This window comes from Candoia aspera, chromosome 17 (genome assembly GCF_035149785.1).
Source record: "Candoia aspera isolate rCanAsp1 chromosome 17, rCanAsp1.hap2, whole genome shotgun sequence".
NCBI lineage: Eukaryota > Metazoa > Chordata > Lepidosauria > Squamata > Boidae > Candoia > Candoia aspera.
In genome coordinates, this window is record NC_086169.1 from 11,691,790 (window position 1) to 11,711,238 (window position 19,449).

A 19,449-nucleotide genomic window follows, 5' to 3' on the forward strand; every position below is an offset into this window, starting at 1 on the left:
CTGAAAAAGTCTTCTGACTAAATAAAATTTAATGGCCAGTGAATTTATGAGTTGAATACCTTGAGTGATTCAAATGACTGGAGTGGCAGCTTTTAAGAAAAGAAAAAAGATACTGGCATGACCAACTGAAAAGGGGAATTCCTGTTGGTCATCAAGTGTAAATTAGGAGTCCTGCCTCTAGAAAGGGTTTTCCAGTTCACAGAGGCTGCCTAGTCAGCTTAGCTGGCTCTTCCCGTGTGAGACAGGGAGCCTCGGCATTGTCCTGGCCTCACCTTGTGCCCGGTGTCTCCTCGGCAGGGGACAAGCACGGAAATGTGGTGCACCTATACGAGAGGGACTGCTCCATCCAGCGACGGCACCAGAAAGTGGTGGAAATCGCACCGGCCTCCCAGCTGGCCTCCCAGCTGCGCTCCAAGCTGACTGGTGATGCTGTCCGCCTGGCCAAGCAGGTGGGGACCGTCTCGGGGGTGGGGGCCCCACGGCAGGCGAGGGGAGTCCCCAGCAAGGAGCCACGGCAGCCACTTTGGATCCTGCAGACCTCGGAGAAGACCCTGCTTGGTGTCCGTGGCGGCCCGCTGTTCCAGCCTGAGCAAAGGGGACGGGGTCCCCAGCCCTTGTGCTGCTCAGCCTTGCCTTGCCTTTTTGGACAGCGGGGAGCAGGACAGCGGCCTTCCTGGGTCACTTTGGCAGAAGCTTCCCAGAGGCTTGATAGTACAGCAATGTCGTAATAATTGATAATTATTAAGATTATCTTTGCAGCAAGCTAAGAGTCAGCTATGTTAAGCGCAAATTGCCCCGTCTTTTCCCTCCTTTCCTCCCCATCTGCCAATATTGTTGTAAGTTGCTGCAGGTTAATTAAGATCCTGCGGCTGGCTAGACCAACAGGCAGAGCTTAACTTGAAGAAAGGAGGATCACAGATTTCTACTAGAAGCTCTTCCTCTGGTATAAAATTGTTTGTCTTAACTCAGGCCAAGAACTTCGAGCATTGCTGGTGTTCATGTATGATGTTTCTGCAGGTGCTGCTGAATCCCACTTTGTTGTTGTTTATTCGTTCAGTCGCTTCCGACTCTTCGTGACTTCAGGGGCCAGCCCACGCCAGAGCTTCCTGTCGGTCGTCAACACCCCCAGCTCCCCCAGGGACGAGTCCGTCACCTCCAGAATGTCATCCATCCACCTTGCCCTTGGTCGGCCCCTCTTCCTTTTGCCCTCCACTCTCCCTAGCATCAGCACCTTCTCCAGGGTGCCCTGTCTTCTCATTATGTGGCCAAAGTATTTCAGTTTTGACTTTAATATCACTCCCTCAAGTGAGCAGTCTGGCTTTATTTCCTGGAGGATGGACTGGTTTGATCTTCTTGCAGTCCAAGGCACTCTCAGGATTTTCCTCCAACACCACAGTTCCAAAGCATCTATCTTCCTTCGCTCAGCCTTCCTTATGGTCCAGCTCTCGCAGCCATATGTTACTACGGGGAACACCATTGCTTTAACTATGCGGACCTTTGTTGTCAGTGTGATGTCTCTGCTCTTAACTATTTTATTGAGATTTGTCATTGCTCTTCTCCCAAGGATTAAGTGTCTTCTGATTTCCTGACTGCAGTCAGCATCTGCAGTAATCTTCGCACCTAGAAATACAAAGCCTTTCACTGCTTCTACATTTTCTCCCTCTATTTGCCAGTTATCAATCAAGCTGGTTGCCATAATCTTGGTTTTTTTGAGGTTTAGCTGCAAGCCAGCTTTTGCACTTTCTTCTTTCACCTTCATCATAAGGCTCCTCAGTTCCTCTTCGCTTTCAGCCATCAAAGTGGTATCATCTGCATATCTGAGATTGTTAATGTTTCTTCCAGCGATTTTAACTCCAGCCTTGGATTCCTCAAGCCCAGCATGTCGCATGATGTGTTCTGCGTACAAGTTGAATAGGTAGGGTGAGAGTATACAGCCCTGCCGTACTCCTTTCCCAATCTTAAACCAGTCTGTTGTTCCGTGGTCTGTTCTGACTGTTGCTACTTGGTCGTTATACAGATTCTTCAGGAGGCAGACAAGATGACTTGATATCCCCATACCACTAAGAACTTGCCACAATTTGTTATGGTCCACACAGTCAAAGGCTTTAGAATAGTCAATAAAACAGAAATAGATATTTTTCTGAAACTCCCTGGCTTTTTCCATTATCCATCGGATATTGGCAATTTGGTCCCTAGTTCCTTGCCTTTTCTAAACCCAGCTTGTACATCTGGCAATTCTCGCTCCATGAATTGCTGAAGTCTACCTTGCAGGAACTTGAGCATTACCTTACTGGCATGTGCAATGAGTGCCACTGTTCGATAGCTTGAACATTCTTTAGTGTTTCCCTTTTTTGGTATGGGGATATAAGTTGATTTTTTCCAATCTGATGGCCATTCTTGTGTTTTCCAAATTTGCTGGCATATAGCATGCATCACCTTGACAGCATCATCTTGCAAGATTTTGAACAGTTCAGCTGGGATGCCGTCATCTCCTGCTGCCTTGTTATTAGCAATGCTTCTTAAGGCCCACTCAACCTCACTCTTCAGGATGTCTGGCTCTAGCTCACCGACCACACCATCAAAGCTATCTCCGATATTGTTATCCTTCCTATACAGGTCTTCTGTATATTCTTGCCACCTTTTCTTGATCTCTTCTTCTTCTGTTAGGTCCTTGCCATCTTTGTTTTTGATCATACCCATTTTTGCCTGGAATTTACCTCCAATGTTTCTAATTTTCTGGAAGAGGTCTCTTGTCCTTCCTATTCTATTGTCTTCTTCCACTTCCACTCATTGCTTGTTTAAAAATAATTCCTTATCTCTCCTGGCTAACCTCTGGAATTTTGCATTTAATTGGGCATATCTCCCCCTATCACTGTTGCCTTTTGCTTTCCTTCTTTCTTGGGCTACTTCTAGTGTCTCAGCAGACAGCTATTTTGCCTTCTTGGTTCTCTCTTTCTTTGGGATGTATTTTGTTGCCGCCTCCTGAACAATGTTGTGAACTTCTGTCCATAGTTCTTCCGGGACCCTATCTACTATGTCCAGTCCCTTAAATCAATTCTTCACCTCCACTGCATATTCCTTAGGAATATTAGTGAGCTCATATCTAGCTGATCTGTGGGTCTTCCCTAATCTCTTGAGTCTGATCCTAAATTGTGCAATAAGAAGTTTGTGATCGGAACTACAGTCAGCTCCAGGTCTTGTTTTTACCGACTGTACAGATGTCCGCCACCTTTGGCTGCAAAGGATGTAGTCAATCTGATTTCGGTGTTGTCCATCTGGTGAAGTCCATGTATAAAGCCGTCTCTTAGGTTGTTGGAAGAGAGTGTTTGTTATGCAGAGTGAATTGTCTTGGCAAAATTCTATCAGCCTATGTCCTGCTTCGTTTTGTTCTCCCAGGCCATGCTTACCTGTAATTCCAGGTGTCATTTGACTGCCCACCTTAGCATTCCAGTCTCCCGTGATGAAAATAACATCTCTTTTAGGCGTGTTGTCCAGTAGGTGCTGCAGATCCTCATAGAACTGCTCTACTTCAGCTTCTTCAGCATCTGTGGTTGGGTGGTTGGAGCATATATTTGGATCACTGTGATGTTAGATGGCTTGCCCTGAATTCGAATTGAGATCATTCTGTTGTTTTTTGGATTGTATCCAAGCACTGCTTTAGCCACTTCGCTATTAATTATGAAGGCTACTCCATTTCTTCTGTGGTCCTCTTGTCCACAGTAGTAGATCTGGTGGTCATTTGATGTGAAGTGGCCCATTCCAGTCCATTTCAGTTCACTGACGCCCAGAATGTCTATCTTTAATCTTGACATCTCACCAATAACCACATCCAATTTGCCCTGGCTCATAGATCTTACATTCCAGGTTCCACTGGTGTGTTGATCCTTAGAACATCGGATTCGCCGTTCACCACCAGCACCGTCGGCCGCTAGCCGTCCTTTCGGCTTTGAGCTAGCTGCGTCATCACGTCTGGGGCTAGTTGAACTCATCCTCTGTTCCTCCCCAGTAGCATTTTGACCATCTTCCGACCTGGGGGTCTCATCTTCCACTGGTATACCGACATATCTCTGGTTGTACTGATCCATTTAGTTTTCACGGCAAGAATGCTGGGGTGGGTTGCCATTACCTTCCCCAGGGATCGCATTTAGTCTGACCTCTCTGTCATGACCTTCCCGTCTTGGGTGGCCCTTCACGGTTTAGCTCATGGGATCATTGAGGTGCTCAAGCTCCAGCACCACAACAAGGTAACGATCCTTTGCTGAAGGAATCCCACTTGCTGCATTCTTTTTGTAGGTTGGATATGAAAATGCTGGCACCGTGGAGTTCTTGGTGGACAGACAGGGCAAACATTACTTCATTGAGGTCAATTCCCGACTTCAAGTTGAGCACACAGTGACAGAAGAAATCACAGAGTAAGTGACTCCCCCTCCCCCGCTTTGATGTTAACGTGTTCAAGATTCGGATATGCTTTCCTGTGACCTGGAGCAGCCTGGCTGCAATCATTCTGGGAATGAGGGGCTAATAGGAGTCAGGCCCAGCCAGGAAGCGTGAAAAGGTGGATACAGTAGTTACAGATTGTGGGCAACTGGGGAAGTGCTTTATGCTGTGTAAACAGAGACCGTAAGGCAGCCGAGTTCCAGGGAATGGAAGGGTTTGGATGGAGAACAACAGGCTTCCGCTGAACCCTGTGGCTGCGGGTTGGGGGCTCCCGGGTATCTGGGAATTTACTACCTTTGGTTCTGGATGGGGTTGCACTGCCCCAGACACACCAGGTGCGGAAACTCGAGGTTCTCCTGGACTCACAACTCCTGCTCAAAGAGCAGGTGGCAGTCGTAGCTAGGGGAACCTTTGCACAACTTGGTGTTGTGCGCCAGCTACGCCCCTTCCTGGATTGGGAGTCCCTCTGAACGGTCACTCATGCCCTGGTTACCTCCTGCATAGCCTACTGCAATGCGCTCTACATGGGGCTACCCTTGAAGAGTATCTGGAAGCTACAGCTGGTGCAAAATGCAGCCGTGCGAGCAGTTTTGGGTGCCCCAAGGTCAGCACATGTAACACCTTTGCTCCGTGAGCTGCATTGGGTGCCAGTTTGCTTCCAGGTCCAATTCAAGGTGTTGGTTATCACCTTTAAAGTCCTATATGGCACGGGGCCAGGCTACCTGAGGAACTGCCTCACACCCGTTACATTGACCCGTCTCACCAGGTCAGGCAGAGAGTGCATGTTATGGACCCTGTCCATGAGGGATTGCCGATTGGTAGGGTCCAGGAGGAGGGCCTTCTCTGCCATGGGCTCCACCCTTTGGAATAAGCTATCCCCAGAGACAAGGCAAGCCCCCACTCTCCCGGCCTTCTTTAACAGGGTTAAGATATGGTTATGCCACCTCGCTTGGGGTGGGAGTGGGGACAGCCATTTATGGGGGTGGTTGGCCCCATGAGGGTGCCAAGATTAAGAGCTTTCTATCTTGAATTTTATATTTTATATTTCTATATTTTATATCTTGCATTTGTATTTTTTTGTATTTATATTTAATTGTTTTAGTGACTTACTATTTTTACTATTTGTAAGCCGCCCAGAGTCGTCGTATGCGAGATGGGTGGCAAAGAAAGTAAATAAGCAAATAAATAAATAATTGCCTAAAGAACTTCGGATGTGCCTGAAAGCTGTTAATTGACCTCTAACTAACAAAGTTTTTCTCTAAGTAAAGAGTAAAGTACTTGGCTATCAGGAGTGCTTGAGAAAGGAACAAGAAGAAAACACTTTTCTGCTGCTGGTACTCCAAGAAGAAAAAGTGAAGATGATGGTGAATCAGTATATGCAGCCATGACCTGCCGTGCTTATGGCGTCTTCTTATTGAGAACAAGGAAAAGGGCGGCTGCAGAACAGGAGACAAGGGTGGGGCCTTCCTAAGTGGCAACTGTGCATTACAAGAAGACCAGGAGAAACGAAGGCAGCTCACAAGGAAACAAAAGAAGCATCTGTTGCCTGGAGCCACAGGTTGCTGTAGCGTGATGCCACATGCCAAACAACTCTCACTTCAGTGACGCTGAACAGCTACACCAAAATCACCACAGATGATACTGGAAAGAAGCCCAACGTCTTGTAGTGAGAGAGTCATCCATTTTCACAGTCCACAGAAAAGGACTGGAAAGGCAAAGAAGAATCTGCAGATCGGTGACTGGCTATGCAAATGGCACCCACAGAAGAGATCCGTTCCTGGGATCAGGTTCTGAGTAATCTGGATGATGGCCATCTAGCACGAGATGGGCTCCACCTCGCAAGGACTGGTGAAACGTTTGGAGGGGAGGGGCCGCTCCTGTAGGAGTTTGGAGACTAAGACCCTGAAGCAAGGGCCTCAGGTAAAGCTTTCTGCACTGTAGAAATTGGGGTGTTGCTGCACTGAGGCCTCTTAAACCATCGAAGGCAAATCAGAAGGATTGTAGAGTTCACGAACCTCACTGTCAATACATTAACACACAGAGTCTGGAAACAAACAAAATGGCTTCAGCTCCCAGTGGAGAAGGGCAAACATGGCTTCAGAGGTAAAAACGGAGACTGGGTGAGATGGCTACCAGGATCGAACTTAAGAGCTGAAGGACACATTTGCTCAAAAGAAACAAAAGCAGAGAGGGAGACGGTCTTTCACCCTACAGTGAAAGTATCCATCTCTGCCCCAAATCCAAATGAATGAGCTTGGCAATGCAATAAAATAAAAAATAAAATCACCAATTCCAGTTGCTGGTGTTCCAGCCAGTGTCTTCCTAACTGCAGACCTTTCAGTGAAGCATGAAGTCATTCTGATGGGAGATGGCAATTACGCCAACGATGGTTGGGGGACAAACTCTGCCAACCACGATTCCTCCAAGGAATCTCTGATTTGCTGACAACATTTTTCTTCAGATGGTTGAAGGGAGACACAATAGCATCAGGGAGACTAAAACTGGATGTAGTTAAAGACCTACCATCAACTTCAGTTTTTAATAAGCAGTGACAAATAGGACCCCACAGCAGGGAAAGCTGATGAGAAAGGAGCTGAGGGCAGGGGATCTTTTTGTTACGAATGTGCTGAGAAGGTGCTGGGCAGGATTCTGATTGAAAGAGGTAACCGTGAGCAGAGTTTGGTAAGAGCTGGGTGGGGATGGGAGGGTTGCTCATTAAGGATGCCTGAATGGGGAAAACGAAATTTTGCTGAACATTTGTATAGAGGTGGTAGAAAGGATGATGGTTTATAAGGATAAGATGGTAGGTGAAAGGATGGACAGAGCCATAAAAAACAGCTCCTTGGTGGAGGGAGGTCGAAGGAATGGGTCCTGTTTAGTCTTGTAAACAGTAAACGGAGGGAAGACACCCACTCTTCAAATACTTCCAGAGCTCCTGCACAGAAGGGAGGAAGCGCTTGTTCCTTGCTCCCATGGCTGAAAGGGTGGTAGAAACGGTACCTGTTGGAATTGCCTTTTTCCTATTCATGCGGCCAGAATATCTAAGGCCACGATTGTGAGGCTCTCGGTTTCATTTTGCCTCTCCAGAGCTGGTGCTTCTGTTGGCTAGTCCTTTTTGCTTTTAGGTGCATGAGAACCCGGTCAGCTGGCAGCCACATTACAGGGCTGCACGCAAATGTCTGTCACCCCAAGGATTTTGCACCCACCGTTCTTTATGGTTTCTGAGACTGAAACTTGCCACCTTTGGCTCATAGGAAGAGGTCCCAGAAAAGGAAGCGGTCGTGCAGCAGGCTGGAGAACCTGTGAAATGGCTGAGTGCCAAGGCTTTGCCATCAGCCCCAAGAACTCCCTTGGAGCGGAAAAAGGAGCCAGTGTCAGCATCAGGAATCCCGTGGGGAGCCGGGAGGTGTGGGGTCAACAAGTCCCATCACCTGAACCAGCCCATCATTTTGCATGGCAGTCAGGCAGTATGGAGGAAACTTGGGTGGATTTCTCTTGCCCTTCCTGTGAGAACACTCTTTTAATTCAAAGTTGACTCTGGGGCCCTTGCTTACTGGGGTTGGAAGGAGGGGATTTGAAAGGGGTATCATACGAACAGCTGCACCCAGTCTGCACCAGGGTGGTGGATCCCTGGTTTCTTTGCACTGCAGCAGGCAGTCACTTCTGTTGGAGGCTTCATCCTTGTCTTCAGGAAAGATTTTCATCTGGCCGAGTCACGTCTGGAATCTTCCGCCAAGTTGAGCTGAAAGGTGAATTAAGGGTTAGGTGTCTGGAGAATTTGATAGCTCACCCTTACTCCCATTGCTGCAGTGGCTACAGGCCCTCTAGCATCCCTGCCAACTATTGATCAGGTCACTGATGCCTGGCTCCAGTTTCAGACGCAAAAATTATCCAGGTGAATCAGTTAATCAGTTAATCTAGTCCAGCAGGTAGGACAGAGTCTACCCCACCTTTTGGTGTGATGGGAATCCAAGCAAATGTATTACTTTCCTTACGTGTTTGCCTCCAGAAATGGTGATAGCATGAATCCAAGTCTGCTTGAGTATCCGTGGAAGACTTGAGCATGTATGGATGGGAGGAGAAGATGCCATTATTCTCTCTCATTCGCTCCTCCCCCTCTCTGCCTTCATCTCAGAGACTTCAGAAGTTGAGCACCTGCAGCTAGGAGCTAGGAAAGCTACCCAATAGCTACCCGAGAAGAGTTGTGCTGATGCACGCAAGGCTTGTGTTGTTCTTGTTCTTCTTAGCACGTTAGTGCCTTGGTAATGCACCTGCTCCCCCACCCCCAGGATCAACAGGGAAAGTTGACATTTTGCAAGCTGGCTCCCTCAACACTTGACATCGGTCTTGTCAGGAGATGAGGCAGCCCCGGCCTCCCCGGGCTTAGAATCCAGGGCAGACAGACATTAAGCCCAGACCTGTGGAGCTAGACCCTACCCTGTTATGAGATAAACCCAGACTGGCCTCGAAATACATCTTCATATCTTAGTAGATCCTGGAACCACAGGCAACTTGCCTGAACCCTCCGTCGGATGCGGATACTCTCCGCCCTCTCTGCTTGTTCAGCTCCCTGGTAGGGATGAGATTGTTGGGGGCCAGAACCCTACAGCTTACCCTTGAGAAACACCAGGAACACCTGCAATTTTATTTAACCTCCCCATTACATTTTGCAGTAGCTGTCAGCCCTTCAAGGTAAACAAGGTCAGGAAACAAACATCGCAAGAAATACTCAGACTCTACTTTAGTGATTTGTGCTATCTTGAAAGCCCGAGAGCATTTCTCTTCCCCGCCCTCTTATGCTAAAGAGAGTCAAGACAGGGCGGCCTTGAGTTGCTGCCTCATCCCTCCCAGTTTTCCCAGGCCAAGTTCATGGTGTCCTGATGGCTGCTGCATATCCTCCTCCAGGCTCCTCTGCAGCAGATTGGGAGGGGGATAACGACAGATGTCCAGGGTCAGGACTCTCTGGGATGCAGGGATCACAGCCTGCAGGTCTTCAACCCCCGTCTCCCCCACTCAGCAAGCCCCCTCTCCTCTCCTCCCTTGACTTCCGGCTATGAAGGAGACATTAATGTACTTGAGAAGGAGAGAGCACAGGCCCTGCTCTCTTTGGTCGGGTCATCCCTGTTGCCCAATTCCCACAAAACAGCATTACCAGCATCAGATAAAGAAGTAGCCTACCTACAGGGAAGTGCGTGTGGGAGGTAGCAGAAAAACTCGATCTGCCCCTTCTTCCTCCCACAGCCATGCGACGTTTTGGTCCGGAGGAGCAACTCCCTAAGTAGTTGCTAAGTCCATCGTTCATCCTGCAGGATCCCGTGACCACTGAAGAGCACCACCTCTTCCCCTCATTTCCAAACTCTTTGGATCGTTACAACGGGCATACCTTTTTCCCAGACTGGATTTCAGAGGGGCTTATAACCTATTCTTATGAAAAGTCATGAATATTTAACTGCCTCTGATTCTGGTTATGGGAAATTTGAGTATACGGTATTTCCACTGGTCTTTCAAACATTTAATCTATCATGTTAACCATGATTTTTGGACATATTTTCAGTTATTCGGATCATTTGCAGATTTATTCTAAGGGTCCCGTTCAAGCAGTTCTTTAATGTCTTTGTGACGATGACCTCTGCACTAAACTTCAGAAAGCCTAACCCCACCCTACCCCTAGGCTCTTTGAGCTGCTGGATTTCCTAAGCTCGGGACATCTGCCTCGGAGCTAAGGCAGAGCCTGTCCTGTCCTGGGCCCCCAACCCCTCCCCCCGCACTCTCGGGGGCATGCAGGGCTTTGGGGGTCTCTCATGAACGTGTTCCCGGGTTGGCTGCATTGGGCCAAGAAGGGCTTTCCTTTAGGCCAAGTTCTGAACCCTGCAAGACTTTCTTCTGTTAATACATTTTACTAAGTTTCAAGAGAAGAATAAAAACTACAAAAAAACAAAAAACTACAAAGAAAAAAGAACTAAAAAAGTGTGAAAACACAAGAGATATTTTTCTTTTTCAGATTTACAAAAAGATGTGGCTTCTGATTTTTAACAGCAAGGTATACAAAAATTTCCATAATCAATCTCTTACTGTATATTAAACCAAAACACCAAATTATTTCTATAAAGCATTCCACTTTAGCACATAATAAAAGTCACTCAGTAAAGTTACTCCTCCCCCTTATATTAAAATAAAGGAAAAAAAAATCATATAAACCTCCTAAACATCTTTCTCCCCGCCAAAAGGGAACACCTATTTAATTATTCCCTTCCTACCACTATTCTATACATTTCTGTCTACTATAATAAGAATCAAATTAAAAAGCACATAGGTTGTCTGCTATTGTACTTGATAATGCAACAGTTTTAGTAATCATAATCTTAATAAACCCAAAAACAAAAACAATTCAGAACAGTAAATCCAAATCTTTCAAAGCAAATCACTTCAATCAAATCCTTAAAGCAAACCAGGTCAATATTCTTCAACCCTTATCCCACTTCAAAATAAACCAGGGCATTTACATATCCCCACTTGTGCACAGAGCTTTTCTCCTGAAAGAATCAGGCAGCCCAACTGCCCCCCTCAAAGATTCCAGGTTCTTTTCATGGCATTCCACCAGAAAGTCAGTTTCACTTGTGGCTGGCAGATCTCTCTCTCTCTCAAACTTCTCAAACTCCACTATCCAATGTCCATCCAGCATCTCAATAAAAATCCCAATGTCATTCTTAAAAGAAACATTTCTATCACTGTTAAATTCCTCAATTTCATCCACCACATCCCCAACCTGATGGCACATTCTAGATCTCATATTTTCCACAATGTCCTGAATATCTTGCATAAAAGCTCGATAGAAGTCAGAAGAAATCTGTTTAAAATCTTGGTGGAAGTCAGAAAGAATCTGTTTGAAATCCTCCATGTCTCACCCAGTAGATTATGGCGCCCCCTAGGAGCTTAACCAGTGAAAGTTGAAGCTATGGAGAAGTTCCCGAGTGTGTTTACACAAAATGAAAGTGAGATAGGCAGACAGTCCCCAAGGGAAAGTTAAAAACAGAAAGCTGAAGGTTCAAATCAGCCGATTCAACATGTAGGAAAATGCTAATATCTTCGAATTTAATACAAAAATAATAACAGGAAGACAATTGTTTGCTTTCAGTCCTCCTCTATATTTGGAAGGAAGACAGAATCAAAAACTTATATTTTTTAAAGTAGTCCCCAAAATAACAATAAGCACCAAGAGAACCAGCTTCTCCTTGCTGTAGAAAGCCTCTCTTGGGGTACATATACTTAAATATATTTTATATATATTCACATTCATGATTTAGAAATGCGGTGGCTGGTCTTAGTGTCCCTGTAAAACTACAGTGCAGCTTGGGAAGTTATGGCGTCTGCGCCTCCCAGCTAACACTATTTGTGATCTTCCAGCTGCAGGCAGATGGGATGATTCCAGGTGTTCTCCTTTATCTGGAGAACATTTTGGAGCTTCAGGAGAACCTGCCTGCACCCGAAAAAATTGCCGTGTCGTCAGCTCCGCCCTCTGAGCTCACAGGCACAGCCATTCAGTCCTCCATTCCCCACCAGAAGCTGTCCTGAAGCCTGCAAGCCTTTCTTCAGCGTAAGCCGCCATTCATTTCTAAGCCTGTCCTGCTACTGAGACCCCACTTCCCCCCTGTGGTGCAGGTTGAAAACGTTTATGGGGCTTCCGGCTTCCCTCTCCTTCCAACCGTGCTCCTAGGCTGAATCCACCCGCTTTTTTCTAATTTCTCAGAAGACGGACAAAGTGAAGGGGGAGAGCAGGAGAAAAGATAAGCCTCCAGCGCCTCTCTCTCTGGGAGCCAGCAGAAGGGGGCTGCAGTTCTGCGCCATGGGCTTTGAGGTTGGCTTCAGCCTCATCAAGAGCTCCGGACCCCTGCACAGTTGGGTGTGAGCTAGTGCTGGTGGGTGGGGGCGAGGTCCAGCTGCAGAGCCCAGGGAGGGATGGCAGAGCGCCGCTTCCAAGCAGAAGCTTTCCTTGTCTTGAATGTCTGCAGGAGAATATTTAATACAGCATTTCCCTTGTTACTGGGTTTTGCTTTTTACTTAAATGTATTGCGTTATTAAATGCTATTGTATTTATATCTATTTAATATATTTTAATACAACATTGGAGATTCTCTGGATGGTATACAGGTAAGTGTTATATACAAAATAAACATCAAACAGTTGTTGTTGTTTATTCGTTTAGTCGCTTCCGACTCTTCGTGACTTCATGGACCAGCCCACGCCAGAGCTTCCTGTCGGTCGTCAACACCCCCAGCTCCCCCAGGGACGAGTCCGTCACCTCTAGAATATCATCCATCCATCTTGCCCTTGGTCAGCCCCTCTTCCTTTTGCCTTCCACTCTCCCTAGCATCAGCATCTTCTCCAGGGTGTCCTGTCTTCTCATTATGTGGCCAAAGTATTTCAGTTTTGCCTTTAATATCATTCCCTCAAGTGAGTAGTCTGGCTTTATTTCCTGGAGGATGGACTGGTTTGATCTTCTTGCAGTCCAAGGCACTCTCAGAATTTTCCTCCAACACCACAGTTCAAAAGCATCGATCTTCCTTCGCTCAGCCTTCCTTATGGTCCAGCTCTCGCAGCCATATGTTACTACAGGGAACACCATTGCTTTAACTATGCGGGCCTTTGTTGTCAGTGTGATGTCTCTGCTCTTAACTATTTTATCGAGATTGGTCATTGCTCTTTTTCCAAGGATTAAGCGTCTTCTGATTTCCTGACTGCAGTCAGCATCTGCAGTAATCTTTGCACCTAGGAATACAAAGTCTTTCACTGCTTCTACATTTTCTCCCTCTATTTGCCAGTTATCAATCAAGCTGGTTGCCATAATCTTGGTTTTTTTGAGGTTTAGCTGCAAGCCAGCTTTTGCACTTTCTTCTTTCACCTTCATCATAAGGCTCCTCAGTTCCTCTTCACTTTCAGCCATCAAAGTGGTATTATCTGCATATCTGAGATCGTTAATGTTTCTTCCAGAGATTTTAACTCCAGCCTTGGATTCCTCAAGGCCAGCTTGTCGCATGATGTGTTCTGCATACAAGTTGAATAGGTAGGGTGAGAGTATACAGCCCTGCCGTACTCCTTTCCCAATCTTAAACCAGTCTGTTGTTCCGTGGTCTGTTCTTACTGTTGCTACTTGGTCGTTATACAGATTCTTCAGGAGGCATACAAGATGACTTGGTATCCCCATACCACTAAGAACTTGCCACAATTTGTTATGGTCCACACAGTCAAAGGCTTTAGAATAGTCAATAAAACAGAAATAGATGTTTTTCTGAAACTCCCTGGCTTTTTCCATTATCCAGCGGATATTGGCAATTTGATCTCTAGTTCCTCTGCCTTTTCTAAACCCAGCTTGTACATCTGGCAATTCTCGCTCCATGAACTGCTGAAGTCTACCTTGCAGGATCTTGAGCATTACCTTACTGGCATGTGCAATGAGTGCCACTGTTCGATAGTTTGAACATTCTTTAGTGTTTCCCTTTTTTGGTATGGGGATATAAGTTGATTTTTTCCAGTCTGATGGCCATTCTTGTGTTTTCCAAATTTGCTGGCATATAGCATGCATTACCTTGACAGCATCATCTTGCAAGATTTTGAACAGTTCAGCTGGGATGCCGTCGTCTCCTGTTGCCTTGTTATTAGCAATGCTTCTTAAGGCCCACTCAACCTCACTCTTCAGGATGTCTGGCTCTAGCTCACCGACCACACCGTCAAAGCTATCCCCGATATTGTTATCTTTCCTATACAGGTTTTCTGTATATTCTTGCCACCTTTTCTTGATCTCTTCTTCTTCTGTTAGGTCCTTGTCATCTTTGTTTTTGATCATACCCATTTTTGCCTGGAATTTACCTCCAATGTTTCTAATTTTCTGGAAGAGGTCTCTTGTCCTTCCTATTCTATTGTCTTCTTCCACTTCCACTCATTGCTTGTTTAAAAATAATTCCTTATCTCTTCTGGCTAACCTCTGGAATTTTGCATTTAATTGGGCATATCTCCCCCTATCACTGTTGCCTTTTGCTTTCCTTCTTTCTTGGGCTACTTCTAGTGTCTCAGCAGACAGCCATTTTGCCTTCTTGGTTTTCTCTTTCTTTGGGATGTATTTTGTTGCCGCCTCCTGAACAATGCTGCCAACTTCTGTCCAGAGTTCTTCCGGGACCCTATCTACTAAGTCCAGTCCCTTAAATCTATTCTTCACCTCCACTGCATATTCTTTAGGAATATTAGTGAGCTCATATCTAGCTGATCTGTGGGTCTTCCCTAATCTCTTGAGTCTGATCCTAAATTGTGCAAGAAGAAGTTCGTGATCTGAACTACAGTCAGCTCCAGGCCTTGTTTTTACCGACTGTACAGATGTCCGCCACCTTTGGCTGCAAAGGATGTAATCAATCTGATTTCGGTGTTGTCCATCTGGTGAAGTCCATGTATAAAGCCGTCTCTTAGGTTGTTGGAAGAGAGTGTTTGTTATGCAGAGTGAATTGTCTTGGCAAAATTCTATCAGCCTGTGTCCTGCTTCGTTTTGTTCTCCCAGGCCATACTTACCTGTAATTCGAGGTGTCATTTGACTGCCTACCTTAGCATTCCAGTCTCCTGTGATGAAAATAACATCTCTTTTAGGCGTGTTGTCCAGTAGGTGCTGCAGATCCTCATAGAACTGCTCTACTTCAGCTTCTTCAGCATTTGTGGTTGGGGCGTATATTTGGATCACTGTGATGTTAGATGGCTTGCCCTGAATTCGAATTGAGATCATTCTGTCGTTTTTTGGGTTGTATCCAAGCACTGCTTTAGCCACTTTACTATTAATTATGAAGGCTACTCCATTTCTTCTGTGGTCCTCTTGTCCGCAGTAGTAGATCTGGTGGTCATTTGATGTGAAGTGGCCCATTCCAGTCCATTTCAGTTCACTGACGCCCAGAATGTCTATCTTTAATCTTGACATCTCACCAATAACCACATCCAATTTGCCCTGGCTCATAGATCTTACATTCCAGGTTCCGATGGTGTGTTGATCCTTAGAACAGTTAGAACAAAATAAACCCAAGATGGTACTCAAAAAGTATAAGAGCATAATGTTAATTCTTTGGTTTAATGTTATGCTCCTACGCTTCTGAATACCATCAGGTGGGAATGTGGGAGACAGATTTAACACATTAATTATTGAAAGGCGTTCCATTAATGCCCTTGTGTTAAATCAGGAATGTCCAGCCTATGCCTATTTTGAAGTGCAGTCCCTCTTTATGCATGAGCCACTGTTTCAGGTACACCCGTATGTCCCACAGAGGCTAGATGTCTGCGCTGGAATTGATGGGTAACAAAACACATTCTCCCTCATGAAGAGAACCGTTGGCTTAATAGAATTTGTGCGATTTCTCAAGCAGGACCACCGTGCATGAAAAATAAGATTTTTGTTTTAGGAAAACCTCTTGCAGTGAAAAAAGCAAGCAGGTAGACATTTCTCCAGATGCTTGGTTTTTGATTCCTGTACTGAGTGGGGTTCTACGGAGCAAGATTTACACTGAAACGCAAAACATTATTCACTAAGACCCATGTTGAAAAGGTAGCTCTCAAATCAAAACTTAACAAAAGGGAATATTGGAATGAGGCTCCTCCCTTATGCTGATCTGTCCACCCACCCATGAGCAGCAAGACACCTCCCTATTTGTTTGAGCCTCCCCAGCTCTCCTCCAGCCCCTTACTCCAATTTGCAAAATGGGGACCCGGTCTGTTCCAGAACATACTTTTCCAGGAAGCCTCTCCTTCCCGTGCAGAGCCCAGAACTACTTATGGGAGAAGAAGGGCCGGGAGGCGGCCGCCCCGTTCCTTGCCTCCCTGCTCTCGGAAGAACGGACGGGGATGCTGAGGTGGCAAGTGGCCCCTCGGAAACCCCGCCTGGCGAGAGTGCCCAGGATGTGCTCGCAGGCTTCCGGATGTCCCCACCACCATGAAAAGACTGAGGAGCATGGATGGGGAGCTTGCCCTCCTTCAGCTGTGGCCCTCAGCAGCTGTCACCCCCGGGCTTCGATTGCTCCCCTGCATTCAAAAACCTGCCTGCCTCCCATGGGGAAGGCATCTTCAGGCGCCTGGTTTTGCCACCCTGGAGAAGGGTACAGTCCTGCTAAAGCCCAGCTCGTTGGGCTCCCTGTGCCCCCTTCAGCCAAGGTTCTGCCCATGGCTCTAGCCTTGCAAGGTGGCACCCCGTGTCCCCCCGCATCCCAGCCTTCTTTGTCTGGCACTGCTGTGGCGTGCTCTGCAGCTGCAGATCTACCCTCAACTTCTTGCGTGCACTCTCTGTGTCTTGCTCTGCAGCGTGGACCTCGTTCATGCCCAAATCCACATCGCCGAGGGGAAGAGTCTGCCGGAGCTGGGCCTGAAGCAGGAGAGCATGCGGATCAACGGCTGCGCCATCCAGTGCCGGGTGACGACCGAGGATCCTGCTCGCGGGTTCCAGCCAGACACGGGCCGGATCGAGGTAGGCTGGGAATGGCCCTCCTGGAGCCCTCTGCCTCAGGTTCCCTGGGTCTGCTTCTAGCAGCTCACCAGATTTGCACCTGCCTCCAGAGAGAGGAGCGTTTCTGAGGCAGATGCTCCTCTCTGTGTTTACCCGCTCTTCCCGTGGCATTTCTGGAAAGTGCCGGTTTTGATTGGAGCATACTGCTCGGGGGATTGGCAAAGCCCTCTCTTCCCAGCCTGGCCCACGGCTACTTCTCCGGGTGTCTCCTCAAGTTCTGAAGGGCTGCTGGGGGAGTCTGCTGGCCTGAGAGAGCTGTGTTGAATAGCCAGATGACCCGGAAGCTGCTCCTGGCTGCGAACGGGGGTGCTTCCAGCCCCCCCCCAAAACAGCTGGCCCAGGCTTCCTCCCAATTTTATTCCACAACTTCTGTATTTCTAGCTTTTTACGAACTCTTGGCACAGCAAGATTGCATGGGGTGCGTGTCCCATTGGGAGGGCTTGCGCCTGCTGCTTGGGGCGCTCTGCCCTGGCCCCAGCTGGTGCACCAGGCCCCTTCTCCAAACACTTGCGATGTCCCAGGGAGAGATCGGGGCTGCTGTTAATGGGGGGAAGGGCGTCTCTGGGGGAAGGAGCGCAGCCTGCCGGCCTCCCTTCGATGGTGGGCCAGCAATAAGGCTGATGGTGTGGCTGCCCCACTGGAAGGAAGGGTGACAGGGGTGGTTTCAGGGCGGTGACTGACGGCTCCCAGCCCTCCTTTCCCTCTGGCCCCACGTCATCGCCCGTCACTGTCCAGAACGTGGGGGTGGGGTTGGCGTTTGAGCGCGGTCAGCACTCTGGGACTGATGCTGGTAGGGCTCCCGCCGGCAATGGAGATGGAATGCTCCCGTGCTTCCCTCTCCTCCCTTTTCGTCCCTCTTCTGGGGGCCTGAGTATCCTCCTTTTGCTGCTCTTCTGGCAGAGGGAGGGGCCGTGTGTATTTCAGCCCCTCGCTGCCCCCAAATCTGGGCTTCAACGGCCTGGGCACTTTGCTAGCAGAGCTGCCAGGAGCCTCTGGGAGCAGCGTGGCCCATGTGTTTGGCACAGCACTGGACTGTAGCAAATTCAGGTGAAAATCACCAGTGGGGCCTTCTAGTGCTTTGTGGGTCGCCTGCCTCAGTTGTCCCCATATTGATTGATTTCTGGCCTCTGGGCCAACTGACTCATCTGCACTGCTGTTGCTCAGGGCAGGCCAAGGCGCAACTTGGTTAAGCTCTTTGCTGCCAAATCTGGGGACTCGGACCAGTGCCTGTGGGCCTCCCAGTCCTTGTCCTCTGGCATGGTCCTTCCCATCAGAACTGGGCACTGGAGTAGGTTCTCCACCCATGACCAGCCCAATAGTGGAAGGAGGGGGTGATCTGGTGAGAGGGGGGTGGCACCATCTGAGACATTGGCATTGCTGTTAGCTTCCGCTGGCATTGGCCACTGTGGCGGGCAGGACAGGCATCGATAGACAAGGCATTCATCTTTTATTGCTTCCTGGGAATTCCTTCCTTTCGGGCCAGGTACAGGGCAGTCTGATCCTTGTGATCCTTGTCTTTCTGCTCCATATTTTTAGCCTGCTCTTTCCCTAGATATCTTGGGATACTAGGCTTGGATACTCTCACACCACAGAGCTTGGCCTGTCTCCCTCCAGCTTTACGTAGTTCTGCTTTCCTCTCTCTTTCATTCCTGGGATGAGAAGCTTGATTGCAGACAAGATCATCTGAAGCTTATTAATGGTCACGTCTGTCACCTCCAGAATAATTTGTGTCCTCCCTCCCTGCAAAATATCTCTGTCCCTTCACCAACAACTGCATGATGAAGTGGGCTTATAATCCTGAAGAGCTTGTGTGATGGTATTTTGATGTAGTTTTATCTTTTTGTAGATTATAGCTTCCCCTTAATTTATTAGCATTGAAGTTAGTGGAAGGGCAGTATATACTGTCATTCATTCGTTCATTCGTTCATTCGTTCATTCGTTCATTCATTCATTCATTCATTCATTCATTCATTCATTCATTCCCTGGTGGTCTATGGGAGCCTGAACTCTCTGGGCCTTCCTGACTCACTTCCAGCTGTGGTACAAGCAGCTTTGGAATCCCATGGGGTTGCCCTGCTCTCCTCCCCACCCCACGGGGAGACAGTCTGACATTGTCCTGAGTCTCCCAGCTTACGAAGGGACTGGGAGACAAAGAGCATCTTACCCAGCGCCCCAGCCTTCCTCCCGCCTCTTGTGCAGGGCCACCCCATCAGCCTTCCTTGCTTTAATTGGCAGGAACAGTTCCAGGTGGCTGTCTCCCTCTCTGCCGAGCCACCTCCTCAGCTCCTTTGCCAGCTTCTCCAGATCACTGGTCACCGTCTGCAATCAAAGATAAATTTAGAATAAGGCTGTTTGTCTTTTCTATCTTCTTGCGGTCCAAACTCGAAAGGATGAGGGTCTGAAGAAATGAAGGGAAGGGGAAGGGGAAAGGAAAGGAAGACGAGTGTGCCTTTTTAGCCTTCATTATCATTGATGTTTGGGGATAATGCCAG

At 47.7% G+C, this 19,449-nt stretch overlaps 1 protein-coding gene across 3 annotated transcripts in view; it reads left to right on the forward strand.

Annotated features, from left to right (window-relative positions):
* Positions 1-19,449, forward strand: part of PC (pyruvate carboxylase) — a 174,285-nt gene that overhangs the window by 65,213 nt on the left and 89,623 nt on the right. For all 3 annotated transcript variants that reach the window (XM_063317252.1, XM_063317251.1, XM_063317250.1), the window contains 3 exons: positions 298-449; positions 4,294-4,412; positions 16,756-16,918. In XM_063317252.1, coding sequence (XP_063173322.1) covers positions 298-449; positions 4,294-4,412; positions 16,756-16,918 — 434 coding nt within the window. The remainder of the gene's footprint in view (positions 1-297; positions 450-4,293; positions 4,413-16,755; positions 16,919-19,449) is intronic.